This window comes from Dromiciops gliroides, chromosome 5 (assembly GCF_019393635.1).
Source record: "Dromiciops gliroides isolate mDroGli1 chromosome 5, mDroGli1.pri, whole genome shotgun sequence".
NCBI classification, from domain to species: Eukaryota; Metazoa; Chordata; class Mammalia; order Microbiotheria; family Microbiotheriidae; genus Dromiciops; species Dromiciops gliroides.
This window is the reverse complement of record NC_057865.1, coordinates 107,620,312-107,640,861: the sequence shown is the minus strand read 5'-3', so window position 1 is coordinate 107,640,861 and position 20,550 is coordinate 107,620,312. Positions and strand designations below refer to the sequence as shown.

Below are 20,550 nucleotides of genomic sequence, written 5' to 3'. Positions count from 1 at the left end.
AGAACCCCTGTAAAAGTACAATAACTAGCATTTATAGAGTGCTTTAAGATTTACAAAGTGCTTTACAAACAATATCTAATTTTATTCTCACATCAATCTGGGGAGGTAGGTGTTATTATTATCCCCATTTTATAAACAAGGAAACTGAGGAAAACAGAGGCTAAGTGACTTGTTTATAACACAGCTAGTAAGTATGAGACCAGATTTGAACTCAGATCTTCCTGACTCCAGGTCCAACACTGTATTCACTGTAGCACCTTGCTATCTAGCAACAAAGGGATCTGCAAGACCCAAATAACCTGGGAATTGGAATTAGCATTGTGCCCAATACAAGACTTCTCTCTCTTTTGTTATTTCTCCACTGCTCTATCCCAACATTTTTGTTTATTTATTATTATTATTATTATTATTTTTTAGTAAGGCAATTGGGGCTAAGTGACTTGACTAAGGTCACACAGCTAGTAAGTGTTAAGTGTCTGAAGCTGGATTTGAACTCAGGTCTTCCTGATTCCAGGGCTGGTGCTCTATCCACTGCACCACCTAGCTGCCCTAGCCCAACATTCTTGATGCTATGGTGATAAGAATCTTGGATCTGAAGCCAGAGATTTTCTGGACTGAACATGAGCTTTCATGGAATAGGGCAAATTTGACGAAATCTGAAATCTGATGAGAAAACACTCTCTACCAATGCAGATCATCAGCCCTAGCTAAGAAATTTAGACAATCTTAGAGAAAAATGCCTGTAGGCACATAGGTTAAGGAACTAGCCCAGGGTTGCAGAGGTAGCCTCCACAACTACCTGACCCTGACACTAGCTCTCTATCCACTAGGCCTTGCTGTTTCTGTAGATCTGTTTCCCTATCTGTAAAACGAGGCTAAGTGGGCTAGATCCCCGGTTATCAAACTCAAACAGAAAAGGGGAACACTAATCCATAAGCAGGCAGCACATTGACTTAGTTTTAAAATACAATGTTATCAATGTTATTTCTTTTGTTCACCATTTACCAGTTCCATTTTCATCTTCTTTGGGCAACAGGGCAATACTCGCAAACGTGGCCGAGTGGCCTGGGTGTTTGAGGGCTAGAGTTGGATAAGCCTGAGGCCTTTCCACAGTGGCTCTAGTTAGTATTTCTCTGCACACAACAGCAGGTACTCAAGTAAAGACTAGCTGACCTCCGGGCCTCCAGGCGGCTGATCTCAGAACTTGCTTGATCCCTAGGCTAAAGTTGCTCAGATATCATTCCTCACATACCTGGAATGCCCTCCCCAACCCCCCAGCCACCAAACAATCTTCTTCTTTTTCAAAATCCTGTTTGAAGCTCCCTTCCCTCCGTGACCATTTCCCAGATTAATCTCCACTATCTCCAGCCCCTCCATTCACCCTAACACCAACCCAGCAAGTCTGCCTATTTTGATTCTATCTCTGCCTTGTATCTCGTTCATGTGATTGTTCTGCTATTGATTAAACAGCCCTTCAAAGGCAGGGATCGTGGCAGCTTGTTTTTGTTTTTCTTTTTTTTGTGTGTGATCACCCCCAAGTACCTAGGATAGTGCTCTGAATTCATCAGGGGCTCCATAATATTACTGACCCTTTCGTATCACAGTCCACCCCACACACACTGCCCCCCTCAAGACTAGATCCTGTGTACATCTGGAAATAGCTTGGCTAGTGTAGTATAACACCAATACCTTGTACTGGCAGCCAATAGAACAGAGAATAGAAGTGGCAAAAATAAATAAATTCATTTAGGGAGATTTTGTTTTTCTAAAAGCACATGGGGTCACTTATCAGGAAGAGAACAATGGGTGCCTAAGCCCTGTAATGTTCCAATTCTCTCTTTTCCATTGGCAAAGGTTAGAAACAGGCTTATCAATGAAGGGATCCTTAGCCATCTACTCAAGGATGTGTTAAAGCAGTCTCAAAATTTTGACAATGCTGTAGTAGTAATGTAGCCTGGCAAAAAATAAAGGGGAGAGGAGAGTGCCCAGTGAAATTTGTCAACATCCGCATGTACCAAACTCACCCTTGGAAGTTCTGTCCCTGGATTGCCTGGCAGCCTAACCTCACCTCATTCCAAGCAATAGTGTCTTCTCAGAACCATTTCCTAAGTCTATGAGAAGGACTGAGCCTGGACCTCAGTTCCCTTCTCACCTATAAAATGAAACTGGAGCAAGGATTCTTAAGCGTTTTTGTATCATGTACCTAAAACCTACAGACCACTCCACAGAATGATTTTCTTAAATGCATAAAATAAAATACATAGCATTACAAAGGAAACCTATTCTACTGAAATACAGTTATCAAAAAAATAAAAAGCATTGAAGTTCACAAACCCCAGTTTAAGAATCCCTAGACTAGATGACATCCAAGGTCCCTTTCAGCTTTGATATTTTATGATTTTCAGTGTGGTCCTTATGGCAAGAACAGTAGGAGTCAATCTGAATTCCAACTCAGCTACTTATTGTTTTTTGGTTTTTGGGGGGGTTTTTTAGGGCAATGGGGGTTAAATGACTTGCCCAGGGTCACACAGCTAGTGTCAAGTGTCTGAGGTCAAATTTGAACTCAGGTCCTCCTGAATCCAGGGCCAGTGTTTTATCCGCTGCACCACCTAGCTGTCCCTTCAGCTACTTATTGTTAATCAACTATGAAATAACACTGTGATAGGAAGGACAAAACAATGGCATCTCAATTATATTCACCTATTTAGAAGCAGAGAAATTCCAGGTCTCCCTGATTCATAACCATAATCATATTAATTATTCATTCATTCATTCATTTATTCTCTCTCTCCCCTCCTTCCCTCCTTCTCTCTCCCCCCTTCCCTCCCTCTCTCTCCCCCTTCCCTCCCCCTCTCTCCCCTCCTCTCCATATTAGTATCTGGGATGGGGAATGGAATGACTATGGTAAGAGCTAAAAACTGCTGTTAGTAGAAGAAGGTCAGTGATTAGTGAGCAAACTGTCCTAATCCACTTCTGGTTTCTATTTCACGTCCCAAAGTCCTTGCCACCTGCCAGCTGCCAGCTCCTTTCCTGACCCCACCAAAAAAGTTTCAGTTTCTTGGAAACAGGTACCAGAAAAAGAGATATTATAATGCTGTCATGTAAATTAGCAAAGGAACACAGGTGGAAAGAAATGAACTCAAAGCTAAGAATCAGACAAGAAGTACTGGAGAAGTAAGAATGACAAGAAAAGAATGTGACGTTGCTAGTGCTTATGCTATCAATAGATTTAACAGCTGTATGACATGGGCATGAAAGAGAGAAAAAAAATCCTCTTTTTGTTTCCACCCCGATCTACTGAAGGATCATAAGATTTAAAACTAAAAGGCGTCTGACTCTCTCCGTTTTACAGAGGAGAAAATCAAGATTTGGTGATTGGCCCAAGGTCACACAGGTAGTGGCCCTCAGACTCCAAAGGTAGGGCTCTTTCACAGAAGATGGTCTCTCTATTGTACTTGGGCAGTAGGAGATTTACTGAGAGATCAGCTTCAAAAGAGAGGTCAGGATAGAAGCCAGAGAGTAAGGATTTAAAAATGGAGTACTTGGAAAAATTGGTATAAATCTTCCCAAAAAGAGTAGCAAAAAGGGATGATTCATAGTTAGGAGGGACAATACAATGTTACAAAAATATTACTTTCATAGATGTAAAAGTTGAAAGAGTCAGTAGGGAGGGAGAGGTTAACAAAAGGAAGGTAAGGAAGGAATAAGGACAGAAATAAGGACTCCCAAGAGGAGGAGAAGGATTTCTTGAGACAAGAGATCTTGGAGTAAGGTTCAATAACCCAATTACTATGGTAATTTATAATTGCCATAATAGGAAAAAGCTGACTATGACATTTCTTCAATTCCCCCTGGGCATCTAGCCCTCCAAAAACCAGAACATCAGGAAGGATTTGACTGATTTATGAGGAACCACAGCACAAGTTCAGAGAGGAGACCATAACCTAGGTACCTAGACCCCCTTTCGGTACCATGTCTATTTCCTCTTGCCAAAACTCCCCATCAGGGGCCACACCTAGTTATAAAGAAGGCCATAGGGTAACTGCAAATGATGGGCGGTGGGGTTGACATCATCTTGTGTCCCCTAGAATACTGATTTTTGGGTAAAATTTCAAAATAGGAGCTAACCTCAAAATGGTCTCAAGAGGCCCAGATTCCACATGGGCCTCTTGTTTGGATGCCATATTATGGATTGGAGGGAACCCTGTGTTCTTGGAGGCTATGCTAGCAGAGAAAAAGCCCTGGAAGTTCCTCTACAGCTAAGAAAGCTTCAAAGTTGTGGCTGTAGTCATGGAATCTAGCTCTCTCTTCTGAAGACAAATGTAGCTATGAAGACAGTACCCACTCAAGAAAAATAGCAGATCCTTGAAATATGGAAGTGTGGAACAGTTAGTCTTGCTCTGTTCCAAATCTACAGATGGCTGGGCCCCCTTACCCTCAAACAGCTGTGTCCAAACTGTGTGTCCTTGGTCTCGAGAGGAACTGGCAAGAGAATAAGGATGAGTCTGGGCAAATCCTGGTGTTGAAATGGAAAAGCAATTTTTAACAGGATACGTCACTAGCAATGGATGAGACACAGCATATACCTTACAAATAACAACAAATGCAAATCAAATACTATAGCTAAGAAAACTGACTTCATTACATAGTTGGGAGTAAGATATTTCACAAAGACCCCCCCCTTTTTTTTTCTCCCAAGGCCATCAGTGAGGAATGGGAAAATATTTTTAAAACTTTGCATTGTGTTTTACCAAATGAAACTTAAAACTGAAGGTCTGCCCGAGGTTCAGAAATCATTTGGGTAGGAAAAACACATAGATGGTTCATTAATTTTTTTTTTGGTGGGGCAATGAGGGTTAAGTGACTTGCCCAGGGTCACACAGCTAGTAAAGTGTCGAGTGTCTGAGGCTGGCTTTGAACTCAGGTCCTCCTGAATCCAGGGCCCGTGCTTTATCCACTGTGCCACCTAGCTGCCCCAATCGTTCATTAATTTAAAATGCAAATGACTAAGATGTTATCATCAGTTCTCCTCACCCCTACTCTTCTGCCATGGCACCCCCCATATTGTGTCACCCATAAACTTTGGGGACTATAATAAGGCAGGCATGGTCAGTAATTTCATTCAATCTTCCTGCTGGCCCACAAGTGAGAAACAGATGATTCACCTGGGAAAGAAATGTGAAAATCAGACCCTACAACAGGCAATCTCCAGTTTCTGAATTTCTCTGTCGGTTACTTGAGCTCAAAACAGAGTTCCCCATAAAAATGCTGGTATAAATAGCTCTTAGGTTCACAGGCTAGCCCACCAAAGCCTGCCTGACTCATAATGTAGCTGTCAGACCAGAATCCTAAAGGCCCAGCTCTGCCTTTGAATGGCTGTGTCCCTTTGGACAAGTCACCCAGCCTCCTGGAACCTCAACTTCCTGATGAACAAAATGGATATTATTGAATCTTGAGTTCCAAGTGAAGGGTACAACTTCTCCCACCAGAGTTCACTTCTCTAGAAGATCATTCTCTCCCTCCGATGCCACCCTGAATCGTAGGGTAAAAGGGACCTCTTTTACTCTCATCTAGTGGACAGAGGTTTTTTGTTTTCTTGACCTGCCCACAAATCTGACCCATTCCTAGCAGTAAAGTGGCTTCTTTACTTTTCCTTTCCCACTCCTCACAGTGGTGAGGAGGGATCAATTCCTCCTTGGCCATAGCATTAGCAGTAAGAAGGAAGTCCCATGTTAGGAGACAGTGATGAAAACCTGCCTTCAGTATGGGTAGAGGAATCCTCACAACAGAAGGGACATCTGTAAGTCAAGTGCTTCCATCTGACAACCTGCAAAGTGGGAAGAGCTCAGGACCTGGGGCTGAAAGACTTGGGTTCTGATTTTGCCCTTAACAGGCCATGGGACCTAAACTCGGTCAGTTTAACCTCCCTGAAACTCAGTTTTCTCATATGTAAAAATGAGGTTAATACCACTTATGTATTCTACCTCACAGTATTATTGTAGAGTGCTATCTAACTTTAGAGCTAGGTGATCTAGTGGGTAGAATGGTAGACTTGGACTCAGGAAGAAGACCCAAGTTCATATCCTGACTGGGACCTTGGGCAAGTTATTTACAACCTCCCTCAGCCTCAATTTCTTCATCTATAAAATTAGTATAAAAACAGCACTTACATGATAGGGATATTGTGAGGAATGAGGTAATCTCTATGAAGCATTTTGCAAATCTTAAAGTGATGTATCTATAAATAAGAGCCAGGATGATGGAGATGAAGGATGAGAGGAAGGGGACAAAATTTCTTTGGGACTTTAACAAACCTCTTTAAAAAATGTGTTTTCCACACAACTGTTTTCATGTCTACAATCTTTTTAAGTAAGTTTTATTGATGCCTTGGTTTGTTTGTTGGTATTTTTTATACCCATCATTTCTCAATATGTGATACACACACACACACACACACACATATATATACATATATGTATATATGTATATATAGATACACACACACACACACACACCCTGAGCCCTCCTGTAGAATAAAAAAAAAAGTCTAGCAAAACTGACCGACAAAATAACCACATCTGTCCATGTATATAACATTCCGGACCCAAAGTGCCTCATCTCTCAAATACCTACTTCTGCTTGCTTTGAAAGCAAATACTTCAAATGAGAACTGAACCAATCAGCTCCTTTTACTGCTTCCATATATCAGTGATTCATTTGTGATTGAGGCTATATTAGGTATTAAGTTGGACAAACCACTACTCACTGTCCCAGTGGGAGGAAGCAAAAGGAACAGGATGGAAAAGGCCAAAGACTTGACTTCCTTTGTTTATTTCAATTTCCTCTGGTGCACCTGAATGGAACGACTAATGATAGTTGTCACTGCATAGAACTCCTCCCCAGCCCCATCCCTGCCCCCACCTCCAAACCATTGTTTTGTCAAAAGTATGTCTCAAAAAATAGTCACAGAGCCATGGACTGTTGGATCTGGAAAGGTACTTGGAGGCCACCTGGTTCAACCGCTACCTAACAGGATTCCCCTCTACAATGTGACCAACAAGTGCACCTTCATCCAGCCTCTGCTTAAAACCTCTATGGAGTGGAACCCAACCACTCACTCCTTCCCTTTGAATAGTTCTAATCTCTGGGATGTTTTCCTTAAATCACCCCTAAATTTGTTTTTGTTTTTGTTTTTTGCAACTTCTATCTACTACCTCTAGCTCTGCCCTCGGGGGCAAACTTTGATCCCTCTTCCACATGTTTAAATATACCGAAATAGCTTAGACATGTTCCCCCTAAATTTCCTCTTCTCCAGGCTAAGCCTTCTCACTTCCTTCAGCCTCTCCTCTTGTGGCTTGTTTTCTCCGGTCTGGTTGCCACCCAGGTCACCCTTTTGTGGATGCACTCTATCTTGTCTATGACTTTCCAAGCATCTGTAGTCTTCCAGATGTGACATGGCCAGAGCATGGCATATCAGCTCTGTCACCTGAAGTCTTTGTTCTGTGTACCACACTTCTGTGAACGAAGTCTAGCACCCTAGCTTTTCCCTAGCCTTAGATTATTTTGCCTATCATATATTGCTGACTTATGATAACCTTATAATCTCCAACAAAGCCCCAGACCTTTTGCTCATAAACTCTTGTCTAACCATGCCTCTTCTATCCTGTGCCAGTATAATTGGTTTGGGGAACCCAAGTTTGGATCTTTGCACTTACCCCTATTAGGTTTCATCTTAATTGCTTTGGCCCATTGTTCTAGCCCCAAGTTCTTTGTGAACTCTGCCCATGCAATCTGTTAAACACCCCCAAGCTCTGCCTCATCTGCATATCTGATAAGCATACCATCCACGCTTGATCCAAATCACATATGAAAAATGTTGAACAGAAGAGAACCAATTACGGATTCCTAAAGCATTCCACTATAGTCCCCTTGGCATTGCTCTCTATATGCCTGTCGCACCCAGGCAAAACCTGTCCAGGGAAGATTTTCCTCTATGACTAGTTCAGATTCTGAAGCCTAGAAGCCCCCATGTAGCACAGAAATTGAAAAGAGCCAATATTCTTAAATGATTAAATGAAGGCATGAAAGGATGAAATGCTAAAGTCTTAGCAAAGACTAGGAAGAGGAAATAGGGGAAAGGTACTTAAGCACCTACTTCAGCACTGGTAAAAAGGTCTCCAACAAGAATTTAACACTGATTAAAATACTTCCTATAAATTCCTGTAATAGAATGCTTGACTTGGAGTCAGAAAGCTGTGAGCTCAAGTCCCATTTCTGGAAATAACACATTGTATGACCATGATTAAATCACTTAACTCTCTGGTACCTCAATTTCCTCATGTGAAAATAATGCCACCTATAGTAGAATAATATAGATAAAACACTACATATCTCAGAGAGTTGTAAGGCTCAATTGTTTTACTAACTTCTAAAGTACTATATAAAAGTCAATTGAGGTTACTACTATTATATTTAGACACTTTCACGAGGCTGGGCATTGTGCATAAGACAAGCTAGCCCATCTTCATTGAGTCCACGTTCCCAATGAGACAAGACTTGCTACACACTGAGACACACACACACACACACACACACACACACACACACACACACACACACACAGGCTAACCTACAACTATCCCTGGCTAGGTAAGCTAACATGCAAGCTTGAAGAGCCTGGGAGCCCACAAAATAGAAGACAATAGATTGGGGAAAGGGTACAGGATGATGGCCAGAACCCAAACATGGATCTAATAGTGATAAGACATTTTCGTTTTCCCCAGGTCTTATCAAAAACAATCTTCCCCATCAATTGAAATTATAAATATAGGCTCCTCAGCCAAAAGGAATTCCCCTTATAAAGTTACTCAGACATTTCCAAGATAGAGAAATACGAAAAGACCAGATTTTCCACACAGACCATTGGAAATTGATGTGGTGGTTGCTGTTTTTTGGGTTTGTTTTTTTTTTTTTTCTGCTCCAGTCTTGTTTCATATGCCAAGAACTTTAAAGAGATTTCTTTCTGATGCTGGAAAGAAAAAAAAAAGGCTTCCGACTTCACTGTCTGTCTTTTTTTAGTTCCTTGTTTTGTCTGGATTTTTAAAGATTTAGTAGGCTAGAGAGCAGAGGCTACAAAATCCCCAAACTGTAACCTGGCAGTTGAACTGAACAAATCAAACATACAACTAACTATGTGGTGTAAAGAGTACTCCAGCACTTCAGAGTATAAAAAAAAAAAAATTCCAAAAATAGTTTTGATGTCAAGCTAGGAATTAATCGATAACGAAGTGTCTCAGGGATCTGTCCTTGATCCTATTATCGTTTGTTTTGGATGAAGGCATAGAGAGTATGCTTGTCAAATATGCAGATAATGTGAAGTTGGGTAGGATAGCTAATCCATTAGAACACAAAATCAGAATCCAAAAAGATCTGGATGGGCAAGAACAATGGAGACAGCTTTAACAACATAATAGTGATTAAAAGTATTAAACTCTATTCTTCACTTTTGAAAAATTAGCTATACCCCCCCCTTAGTTTCTGGGTTGGTTTGGTAGGTTGGTTGGTTTGTTTGTTTTGCCAACATCAAAAGAGCTAAAAATTAAGAGAATGTCCATCAATGGGAAATAGCTGGCCAAACTATGGCATATAGATAAATGGAATAGTATTCTGTTGTACGAAAAGAGGTGATTCTGGGGCAGCTAGGTAGCACAGTGGATAGAGCACCAGCCCTGGATTCAGGAGGACCTGAGTTCAAATCTGGCCTCAGACACTTGACACTTATTAGTTGTGTGAGCCTGGGCAAGTCCCTTAACCCTCATTGTCCCACAAAAAGGGGGGGGGGGTGGTCTCAGCCCCAAGAAGATTTGTATAAACTGATGCAGAATAAAAAGAGCAGAATCAGAGGAGCAATTTTCCTAATAACAAGATTGTCAAGACAAATAATCTTATAAGACTTTAGAACTCTGATCAATGCAATAACCACCCATGATTCCAAAGAATTCATAATGAAACATGCTGGATGGAGATGAGAAACTTGTTTAGTTTGGCCACAGAAGGCAGTAGTAGCATCAATGGGTAGAAATTCCAAATCAGTAGATTTTAGTTCAACATAAGGAAAAAATTCCTATTAGAACTTTCACAATAAAATGAATGGCCTGATTCAAAAGGTTCAGCATCCCCATATGTCTTTTAAGCAAAGACTGGGTGACCATTTGTTTGGAATGTTGGAGGGAGCTCTGTAGGGATGGGCAAGAGGATGCATGGCTTCTGAGATCCTTCCCAAATATGTGATTTGATATGATACCTTTAGGGGCCAATTTGTCCTTCACACAGGACAAAACAAAACCAAAAAAATAAAATCATCCATTTTAAAGACCACAGTCTGTACTTAGGACCAGTGGAGGGAGGCAAGAAAATGTGACTTAGATTAAATCATTCTACATCTTGGAAAAAGAATCCAAGAGTTGTCTCCCACTACTAATGAGTCAGCAACATCTTTATCTATAAGACAATATGTGGGAGAGTCTGGATGAACAAAATGACTGTAGAGATTTTACACATACCAAATGTCAGATAACTCAAAAGGTTGGTTCATCTGACACAAGGAAATGTAACTTCTATGGGCACGCATGTTGAATAAATTCTAGAAGTTATGTAAAGTTTCAACACTAACTCTATGTAAAGTTTTAGCTAGTTATACATGCAGAAGGAAGGCACCAGCAAAATGAAATGGGCTCTTTTTTGGCTAAAGAGTGGGACCTCTGTTTAGGGCAGGTGGGAAGATGATAGGCTTTGCCAAGCTGGACAACCAGTAAAACCTTAGCTGAGACACACTGAAGCTCAGGAATATCCAAGCTCAAAGTAGAGAGCTCTCTTTCTCAGTGTTTACCTAACAGGCCCAGAATGAGTCACATTCCCCGAGATAAATTTCTCGCAGAGATAAAAATGGCTCAGTTTCTTTGGCCTTTATTAGCCATATGAATAAGCCTGACAAATTCAAAGTTTGCTAGGCTTGGGGAAGGGACTGGGAGGCAGGGAGAGGATGTGGCTGGTTTCTGGTTTCATTAGCTTCAAGGCCTGCTATAGAAGGCCTTGTGGAGTTGGAGGGATCCCCAAGATTCAAATTCATCTGCATAGAGATAATAGTGGAAGTCTCAAAAAAGAATGTGTTCTTCAAAGTAGTAAGCATTGAATAAGGAAAGGAGAGCCAGGAGTGAGAAACTCAACTACATTTAGAGAGTGAGAGGAAAAAAAGGAACCAGGGAAGCAATGATAACAGTGAAAAATCACAGAGGCCAAGAAAGAAAAAGAATCAAAAAGAAAAAGGTAATCAACGATGTCAACAGCTACAGAGAAGTCAAAAAAGATACAGAAAGGGGCAGCCAGGTGGCGCAGTAGATAAAGGCACCAGCCCTGGATTCAGGAGGACCTGAGTTCAAATCCGGCCTCAGACACTTAACACTTACTAGCTGTGTGACTCTGGGCAAGTCACTTAACCCCAATTGCCTCACCAAAAAAAAAAAAGATATGGAAAGGCCTATTATATCTGATTATTAGGAAGTTGCTAGTGATGTTTGATAGGGCAGTTTCATGAGTAGTGGGGCTCAAAGGCAAACCTGTTGGGGGTTAATGAATGAGAGAATGGGTGATAAGGAAAAAAACAAAGACAATAGGTGTAGACTTTGGTTCTAGAAATTTGACAGTGAAAGGAAGATAAATAGAATGGTAATTTGAAGAGAGCCTGGTCAAGCTAAGGGTTTGGTTGGGTTTGGTTTTCAAGATAATGGGGTCCTATATACTTGCTTACACAAAGGAGATAGAGGCATCAGAGAAGGAGAAACTAAAGAGGATACAGAGGCTGGGATGATCCCACCTACAATACATTGCTAAGGGAACAAGGTCCCAGATTACACAAGAAGGGGAGAGATTCTGAGCTAGATATATGGGTGGATGAGGAAGTAGGCACTGAATAGCTTCTACTTTCTCGATAATGCACCTGCCAATGAAGGCAAGAAGTCAAGATGACGATTGCTGTGCCTGGTCAAGCCCAAATAAGAAAGACACGATTGTACTTAACTTTCCCAAGCATGTTTCAAACTAACAACAGCCACCTACAAATTTAAATAGCCATCTACAAGACACCACATTAAAAAAAAAAAATTTCATGAAGGACCATCCAGGTCAGGGGTTCTTAAACTAGGCTCCATGAACTTTAAAATATATATATTTTAATAACTATATTGCAATATAATTGGTTCTCTTTGTAAACCTACGTATTTTATCTTATGTATTTTAAAACATCAAGAAGAAATCCACCAGACTGTAGAAGGCATCCATGATCTATACTCCTTCATGGTTAAGAAACCGTGATCTAGATTTCCTTCAAGACCCAGCTAAAATCCTACCTTCTAGAGGAAGCCTCTCCCAATACCCCTTATATCCTGGTGCCTTCCCCTTGTTGATTATCTCCAACTGATCCTGTCAATAACATGTTCGTACATAGTCGTTTGCCTGCTTTCTCATCCAGTAGAATGTGAGCTCCTTGAGAACAGGGTCTGTTTTCTTGTGGTTGTGGTTAGCACTGTGCTCAGCACAAAGTAGGCACTTAATAAATATTTGACTGACTGAAACCCTTTCCTACCAACAGCACACACTTATTGGTAGACCTTTACAATCATTTCTGTGTCCAGCCCAATTCTAGGCACCACAGGAGAGAGAACAGAATTAGCAAAAATCATAGCTCTTGCCATCGAGGAAAAAATTCTCTGTACCTCAATATTCACACAGGAAGAATAGCAGCTCATCATTTACTCCATGGGTACAGAGATAGAGTGACTAAGAATAGGTCTCTTTCATTTGGGGACCACGGAGAATACACAATAGGCAAGAAAGGGTGAAGAAACAGAATCACGTTTTTCCCCTCTCCCCCACCAAAAACTGAGGTGGGGGGGGGTGTGATTTTTTTTTTCCTTTTGATTCTAACTTCACAGTTGCTTGACCTACAAAAGAGTATAAGTATTCTAGTAGCAAATCTACCTTCACCTCTCCCCGAAAGAACACACCTGAATAGTTGTGAGGTGGTCACTAGTTACAATGACCAAACACTCGAAGGCATCCACCTGAAGGCCTAAGGTCATCTGCCCCAGGCCAAGTAATTACAGTGCGAAGTAGAGGTCCCAGTAAAGAGACCAAGAAAAAGGAAGGCACATCTGGCCTCATCATAGCCACCTGCTATGGAAAAATACCTCCTTTGACAAATAAGCATCTGCCTTTCCTTGATGCTTTGAACCAAGAGCAGAACGAGTCAATCTTGTCCAGCCAGGTGTGTGTGCTTATGGCCTCAGCTAGCTGCCTCGGGCCTTGCCATTTGATCCAAAAGCAGAAAGCCTAGATATATTAGTAAACTAGGGCAATGTTTTCGATATATCAGGATATATGAGTGTCCTGTGAAGACCTCACAGGTAGGTAGCAGCAGAACAGATTTCTGCCATAACGCCTCCCCCACCTAACTTACAGATTTGCCCTTGGATTGTTAATAAGATTGCCCCTGCCCCTGTGTTCTATTAGCACAACTCAATGCTATTTATTGAGCCTGGCAAGTGATAAATTGTGCTTGAGTTTATTAATAATAATTTGTTGCTATTTGGTTCAGTCCTGTCCAATTCTTCATGACACCATTTGGGATTTTCTTGGCAAAGGTATTAGAGTAGTTTGCCATTTCCTTCTCTAGCTCATTTTACAGATGAGGAAACTGGGTCAAACAGAGTGAAGTGACTTGCCCAGGGTCACATAGCTAGTTGGTATCTGAGGCATAATTAGAACTCAGGTCTTCCTGATTCCTACTCCTGCACTTTATTGTACCAACTAGCTCTTTAATTCCATAGAGAATCATTCTTGATTTAGCACTCAATGTTTTCAAATTCCTTGGGGTGTTTTTTTTAACACTACAGTCATTTATTTATATATATATATGTATATATGTGTGTGTGTATATATGTATGTGTATATGTGTATGCGTATATATGTATGTATGTGTATGTATGTATATATATATATATATATATCAGCTCCATTCTAAACACTCCCTCATAACAAAGAAAAAACATCAAGTAAAACTATTTATGCTACATTCTAAATGTGTTGCATCTACTAAGAAGAGAGAAGTGTGCCTCATTACCCATTCTCTCAGACCAAGGTGGTTCACTGTGGTTAATCAATGTTTACCTGCCCTTTAATATCGTCTTTATTAATGCTGTGGTAGTCTTTGGACTACTGTAACACGTTTGATGACCTAAAGTTTCCTGATGAGAACTGATGCCACCAGGAGGGAATAATGGGAAGGCCAATCAAACAGTTTTTGGAAACCCAGATTCTAATTCCAGCTCTGCCACTCGCTGTGCAACCTTGGATCAAGTCACTTCCCTTCTCTGAAGCTCAGGGTCCTGATCTGTAAAAATGAGATGGTAAGACTGACACCAGCATGCTTTTTAAGACAAATCACTAGGCTAAAGAGAGAAGCAGCAGTCTAGGCAGATCCAACTAATCCATGGATGACTAGGAAGTGTGTGTGTATTCACTGTCATTGTATCATCAGCATCCACACATTCATGCTTCCAGGTTTCCTAGAAGGTGATCAAGTCAGGGATTCTTCAAGATATTGGGGAAAATGACAAATGGTACCTCCTCCTTCCCATTCCCAATTCTTACAACATAGGACTCCATCAATTAAAATTGATTTTCCCTCACCTTTCCTTACCCAATTCATCCCACTCCTAAACTTATAACATGAGAAACAAATTCTGAGCCAACAAAATGCTGACTTAAATGTATTCCAAACCAATCGAAATCCTACACATCCCAGACAATTTAGCATGCAACATTTAGGGGTAACTTTTTAAAAGACCAAAAAGGTTCCTCAGCCATGACCAGAATTCAACAATGCAGTTCTCCTTGAATACATTTAAATTTTCACAAACACTTTTTAAGGGAATAGTTCCCACAGAGTACTGGACTTGGCATTAGGAAGACCTGAGTTTGAATCCTACCTCCGACACCTCAGTAGCTATGTGATCATGGGCTAAGTCCCTTAACCTCTTAGAGTCTCATTTTCATCATCTTTGATATAGGAATGATAATGGTGCCCATATGTGTGTGTCCTAAGATAGATAGATAAGAAAGAAAGGAAGGAAGGAAGGAAGGAAGGAAGGGGTAAAGACATAGATATATATGGGGACATAGGCTGATATATACATACATATATGTATATGCATATATGATATATATCAAAGCCAGAGTTTGTGTGAGTATAGATATAAATATAGATACACACTGAATGTGACATATAAATACACACACATATTATGTGTGTATGTATGTATGTATCACAGCCTAGGACAATAGGCATTTTTCATCCACTTGGGTTATCCTGTGTAGATAAGTCAAATATTTTTCAGTTATTTGTTGTATAATGGAAAGAGTGCTGGATTTGGAGTCAAAAGACTTGGGTTCGAATATCTATTTCCCACTGAAGCCCAGGGAAAAGTAATCATTTCCCTCTCTGGGCCTCCGTTTTCTCAAATGAGGAGGTTGGACTAAGTAAACTTCCAATCCATCTGTGAATCATTCATCCTGTGACTATTTAAAAGACTCTACAGGGTTCCAGGGTTTGATGCAATCAGCACAATTTTATCCACAAACAGAAGCATCTGGAAGAATATCTATAGGTAACTTATTCCACATGGACTCTTCACTGAACCTTCTCTGAGGCAGGGACAAACACCTTTGTCAAGCAGTATCAAAGTATATGGGTAAATTAAACTTTCATTTTATGTCTGACTTTGATTGGTATTCATTAATTCATACCTTTCATGGTTTTATAGACTTTAACCACACCTTCTCTTTGACTGTCTGTATGCCAAACCAATCCTGAAGAGTCTTAAAAATATCTAGGATGGAAACATGAAAAATGATCTGCTCCTAAGAGTAGTGATTGACACTATAATCCCAGACACAAACAGGCACTGGGAAATTTTTACATTCCTGAGATCAGGTAATGGCTTACAGGGGTCCCAAAAGTCTTAGTCCCCAAAATTTGGGACACTCAATATCTAAGAATTGTGGGACTGCCTCTCCTTGATGACTAAAATGGAATCCTGACTGAAAGATATATCCTTAGAAATTTTCTGACACCTTGTGTGCCCCAGGAAATTAAGGGGATCAAAACAAAATAACTGAAAGACAGCAATACCCTAAGTGCTTAATTAATGAGCTACCCATCCAAATTCATTCATTCTGAAAAATTTATCCAGCAATGTGCTAAGGACTCAGAATACACACACACACACACACACACACACACACACACACACACACACACACGATAATGCTTACACTCCTGGAGCTTATAAACTAGTACAGAAAATGAGGTGACACTAATAACTAGAATGTAAATTAGAACATGATTAAGTGCATAGGAAAGCAAAAACAAAGGCAGCTGGAGTGGTCTTCTCAGGACCTGAACTGAATTTGGTAATAAATTCAGCAGATGACCCTACCTCATCCCAAACTGTCTCTTCTGTGGGAACCCAGAGCTGTACATTTTTTCAAGGAAGGCTTTACTCATCCACCACAAACTCTTGTGGAGAAAACTGCTGGAAGGGCCTCATCCTTTTTTTCCCAAAGAAACTTAAGATAAAGGCAGAAACCCAAGAGAGGTGGAGCCTGCGGGGTCATTTTGCAAAAAAGTTTCAAATATCCTGGCACTGATCTTACTAAAAGAACGATGAAGGGGAAGTTGGCCCAAGTCTCTTATTTTCTTATTGGTGTCTTATATTTTCTCCTCCCCTTGAATCACAAACTTCTGAATTTACCAGGAAAGAAACAAAGAGATCACAAGTGAGGTGGCCTTCACTATGTGGGCTGCTCAGAGAGTATAATTTCATACATTTCAAAACAAAATCCATGCCTGATGACACTCACTAACACGGTCTCCAAACTCCCCAGTGTAAGGGACTTGGTGGAAGCTTGGGGGAAGATGCATTTCTGAAATGTCCAGCTGCCTCAGATTTTCCATACTTCTGCTCTGGTCTTCCACTCCGGATGGGAAGAAGTCGTTTTCTGGGCTGCAGAACCTCAAAAGCCAAAAGTAACACAGACTCGCCCTAAAACATAGCCTGGCTCTTCAAACAGCACAGAAAAATATGTTAAAAGGAGGAAGGGAGAGGAAGAAGGAGAGAAATGGCGGAAGGGCACTATTTTTTCGTCTTAGTAGTAATGCTTTTGTTTAGATATATATGGAGTGTGTCGTTTGCTATCCTATCACCAACATCCATCAAAGTTGCAATATTCCTTTTAAAACAATGTTAATGATACGGGACGATCCCTGTCTCTGAAAGGTTTTCGAGAGCAGTAAAGCGAGATTCCAGATGTGAAAGTGATTTGAGGAGGGGAAAAAAAAACCAACCATCAACTGCCTGACAAAGGCAAGTTATTGCGATTGAGCGGGCCAACTACCTTTATTTCACTCAAATAAATAAATTTACACCTTTCCCCAGGCTTTTCCCTTGCAATGCCCCCCTTGCCCAGCTTGTCTGGCTGCTCCCCACTCATCCTGTTTCCAGCTGTTCCCTTTGGAGACATCCTCCTCCCTGCCCCCGCCCTCCCTGCACTGCCGGCCCCGTGGGCACCCAGGGACCCCGTGGGACCTCCATGAGCCCTTGCCCGCCTCCTCACCGTGTTGTACATCAGGTTGTCGGAGTCCACGGGCTCTGACAGCTCGCTGAGCTTGCGATCCCAGTGCAACAGGTTCTGCTCCCCGCTCTCCAGCACCTCCATGGTGGGACGGGGAGCCGGCTGAGCCGAGACTGCGGGGAGGAAGGGGGGAACCTGACACAGCTGGAGGCAGATGGGCAACGAGGATACCGAATTCCAGCGTGCGCGTGTCTTGCCTGGGGGTCAGGGTTTTAATCGTTGGAGGAGAAGGACCTTCTCCTTCTAACAGAGAAGAAAGAGGAAAAACTTCCCTCCTTAGGTCCCTCGAGAAAGCAAAGTGCCTGGGAGCAGGCTGGAGCAGGAAAGGAGACAGGCTGTCCGAACCCAGGACGCAGGATGGAAGGACTTAAGGGGGGACGCCCATCCGAAGTTCAATGAGGAGGGGGCGTCTCATCCCAAGAGGATTCCCTTTACGTCTCACAACATCTTCACCTGCCCCCCCCCCCTCAACTTTTCCACAGCTGGTCCAAACTCGCAATTCACTCCCTACTCTGCTTAGCTCCAGCCTCAAGTCTCGGCCGAAGACACCGCCTCCTCCTAGAAGTAACAGCCAATCGGATGATCGCTTTGTAGATCTAACCCAATCGGTGGCCCATTTCTTCTCCTTATCCCGCCTACGTAGGCGGAGAACGAGGGCGCTCCACCGCCCCGATTCAGGAATGTGGGAGGGAATTCTCGGTTTGACGTCACTGGGGGACTCCTCCTCCTGGAGCCCCAGCTGAAGGGTGGAGTTTCTCACCGGGGGCCAATGGAATAACAGGACCCGGGGCTAACAGGCAGGAAAGAAAACCACTGGAGACTGGGAAGCTTTGAGCCTCCGACCAATGAAATAGGGACAAGAATACATTTTTTTAAAAAGAAGGGGCGAGCTGTGCTTCCGCTCGAATTAACCTAATTCAGTACAGGAAAGCGGAGATGGTTGTGAAACTGCAAAGGTTTGAGACTAGTTTAATCGTCCTGGCTTTATACCGTGACATGTTGTAGTTTCCCGTAGAGCTTTGGCTTCCTTTAACTCATTTGTTCTGTTAAAATTAATTTATTTTATTAAATATTTATTTTTAAATTTTAGTGTATTTAAAATGTTTAAATTAATATTACATTTGCGATTCGTTCCTACACTTAGACAATATCCACAATTTTTACTTTATTGTGTACACCATACTCCAATTGTCTTCTCCTTCCTACTTCCTCCTGTCTTTTCCAGGACCTTGTTCCATTGATTTCAATATCAGGAGGAAGTAGGGTGGAGTGTAGGGAGCAATTAATATGGTCCTGGCTCCTTGCCCTCAAAGAGCTTATATTCTATACAATAGGGGTTATAAAAAAGAGTTTGTGAACAAATACGTACAAATGAGATTATAGCAAATGTATAAGGAGAGTAGGAGGAATCAAATAAGAGGTCGCTTCTGCTGGGGAATTAAAGAGAGGGGGACAGCTAGGTGGCGCAGTGGATAAAGCACTGGCCCTGGATTCAGGAGGACCTGAGTTCAAATTCAGCCTCAGACACTTGACACTTACTAGCTGTGTGACTCTGGTCAAGTCACTTAACCCCCATTGCCCCGCAAAAAACAAACAAATATAAAGAGAGGGAGGGAGAGAAGGGAGGGTAGGAGGGGAAGAGAAGGAGAGAGGGAAGAGGAGAACGCAGAGAAAAACACAGAAAGCATTTATTAAGTCTTATGTTCCAGCACTAGACATACAAGTAAAATAAGCATGAGAGTCTGGTCCTCATAGAACTCACCAATTAGAATAATGGGTGGAGACAGTGCCTTAAAAGGAGTTAGAAAATGGTAAGGACATGGAGAAGACTTCACAAAAGAGGTAACATTTGAGCTTTGCTTTGAAGGATAAATAAGAGGTCAATATTGAAATTCCTCTGTCGAAGATTAACATGATCTCTTTATTCCCAAATCCAATGGCCTTTTCTCTTTCCTCTTCCTTCTCGAAGTCTCTGAATCATCTGATACTACCTTCTTTCTCCTCCTGGATACTTCCTCCAGAGAGAATCTGTATAATATGTTTTAGATTGATGTCTGATGACATGGTTGACAGCCTATACATACAGTTAAAGGTTAAGTGTACTACTTTGTTCATTCCCCTTGTCACTTTAACTTGGACTGACTTTGGACCTTCTCTTTTTTCTTCAAATTTCCTACACCACTGCTCCCTCCCCCTTCTCAGCTAAGGAAGGTGACAAGCCAGGCCAATTGAGTTGCCTGGATGACCCAACATTATCATTCTGATTATTTTGTAAAAACCCTAAACTCTCCCCTTCCTGAGATTCCCAAGGTTTCTTCCTGGACTTTAGCTTATTATGCAAAAGAAGCTGTGAGAAACTTAATCTTTCCAAAGGCAATCTTGTAGCTCTCTCTGTTTTAGTACCCTATATAAACCCTGTTCCCAGTTCCCTTTTTCTGGTACCGTACCACTTGCTGTGCAGTACCACCAGCTGCAACTCCTCTGCTCTGATTAAAGACATTAATTTGTTGTATTGATTCTTTTCATTAATTTTCAGTTTGACAGAGGCAGCTAGGTGGCACAGTGGATAGAGCACGGGCCCTGGAGTCAGGAGGACCTGAGTTCAAATCCGGCCTCAGACACTTAACACTTACTAGCTGTGTGACCCCAATTGCCTCACCAAAAAAAAAAAAATCAGTTTGACAGACATCACCTCCCTTTTCTCCCCTTCTTTTCATCTCAAATCCCCCTGATATTATTCCCCACTAATTCATCCTTTATTTCAGGTTCTGATTATGCCATGGCATAATAATAATAATTCCT

The 20,550-nt window shown here is 41.6% G+C and overlaps 1 protein-coding gene across 2 annotated transcripts in view; it reads right to left on the bottom strand.

Moving 5' to 3' along the window:
* CREB3L2 (cAMP responsive element binding protein 3 like 2) overlaps positions 1-18,242 on the bottom strand; it is a 158,574-nt gene extending 140,332 nt beyond the window's left edge. For both annotated transcript variants that reach the window (XM_043969079.1, XM_043969081.1), the window contains exon 1: positions 17,731-18,242. In XM_043969079.1, coding sequence (XP_043825014.1) covers positions 17,731-17,832 — 102 coding nt within the window. In that variant the 5' untranslated portion in view covers positions 17,833-18,242. The remainder of the gene's footprint in view (positions 1-17,730) is intronic.
* Between the last annotated feature and the right edge of the window lie 2,308 nt (positions 18,243-20,550).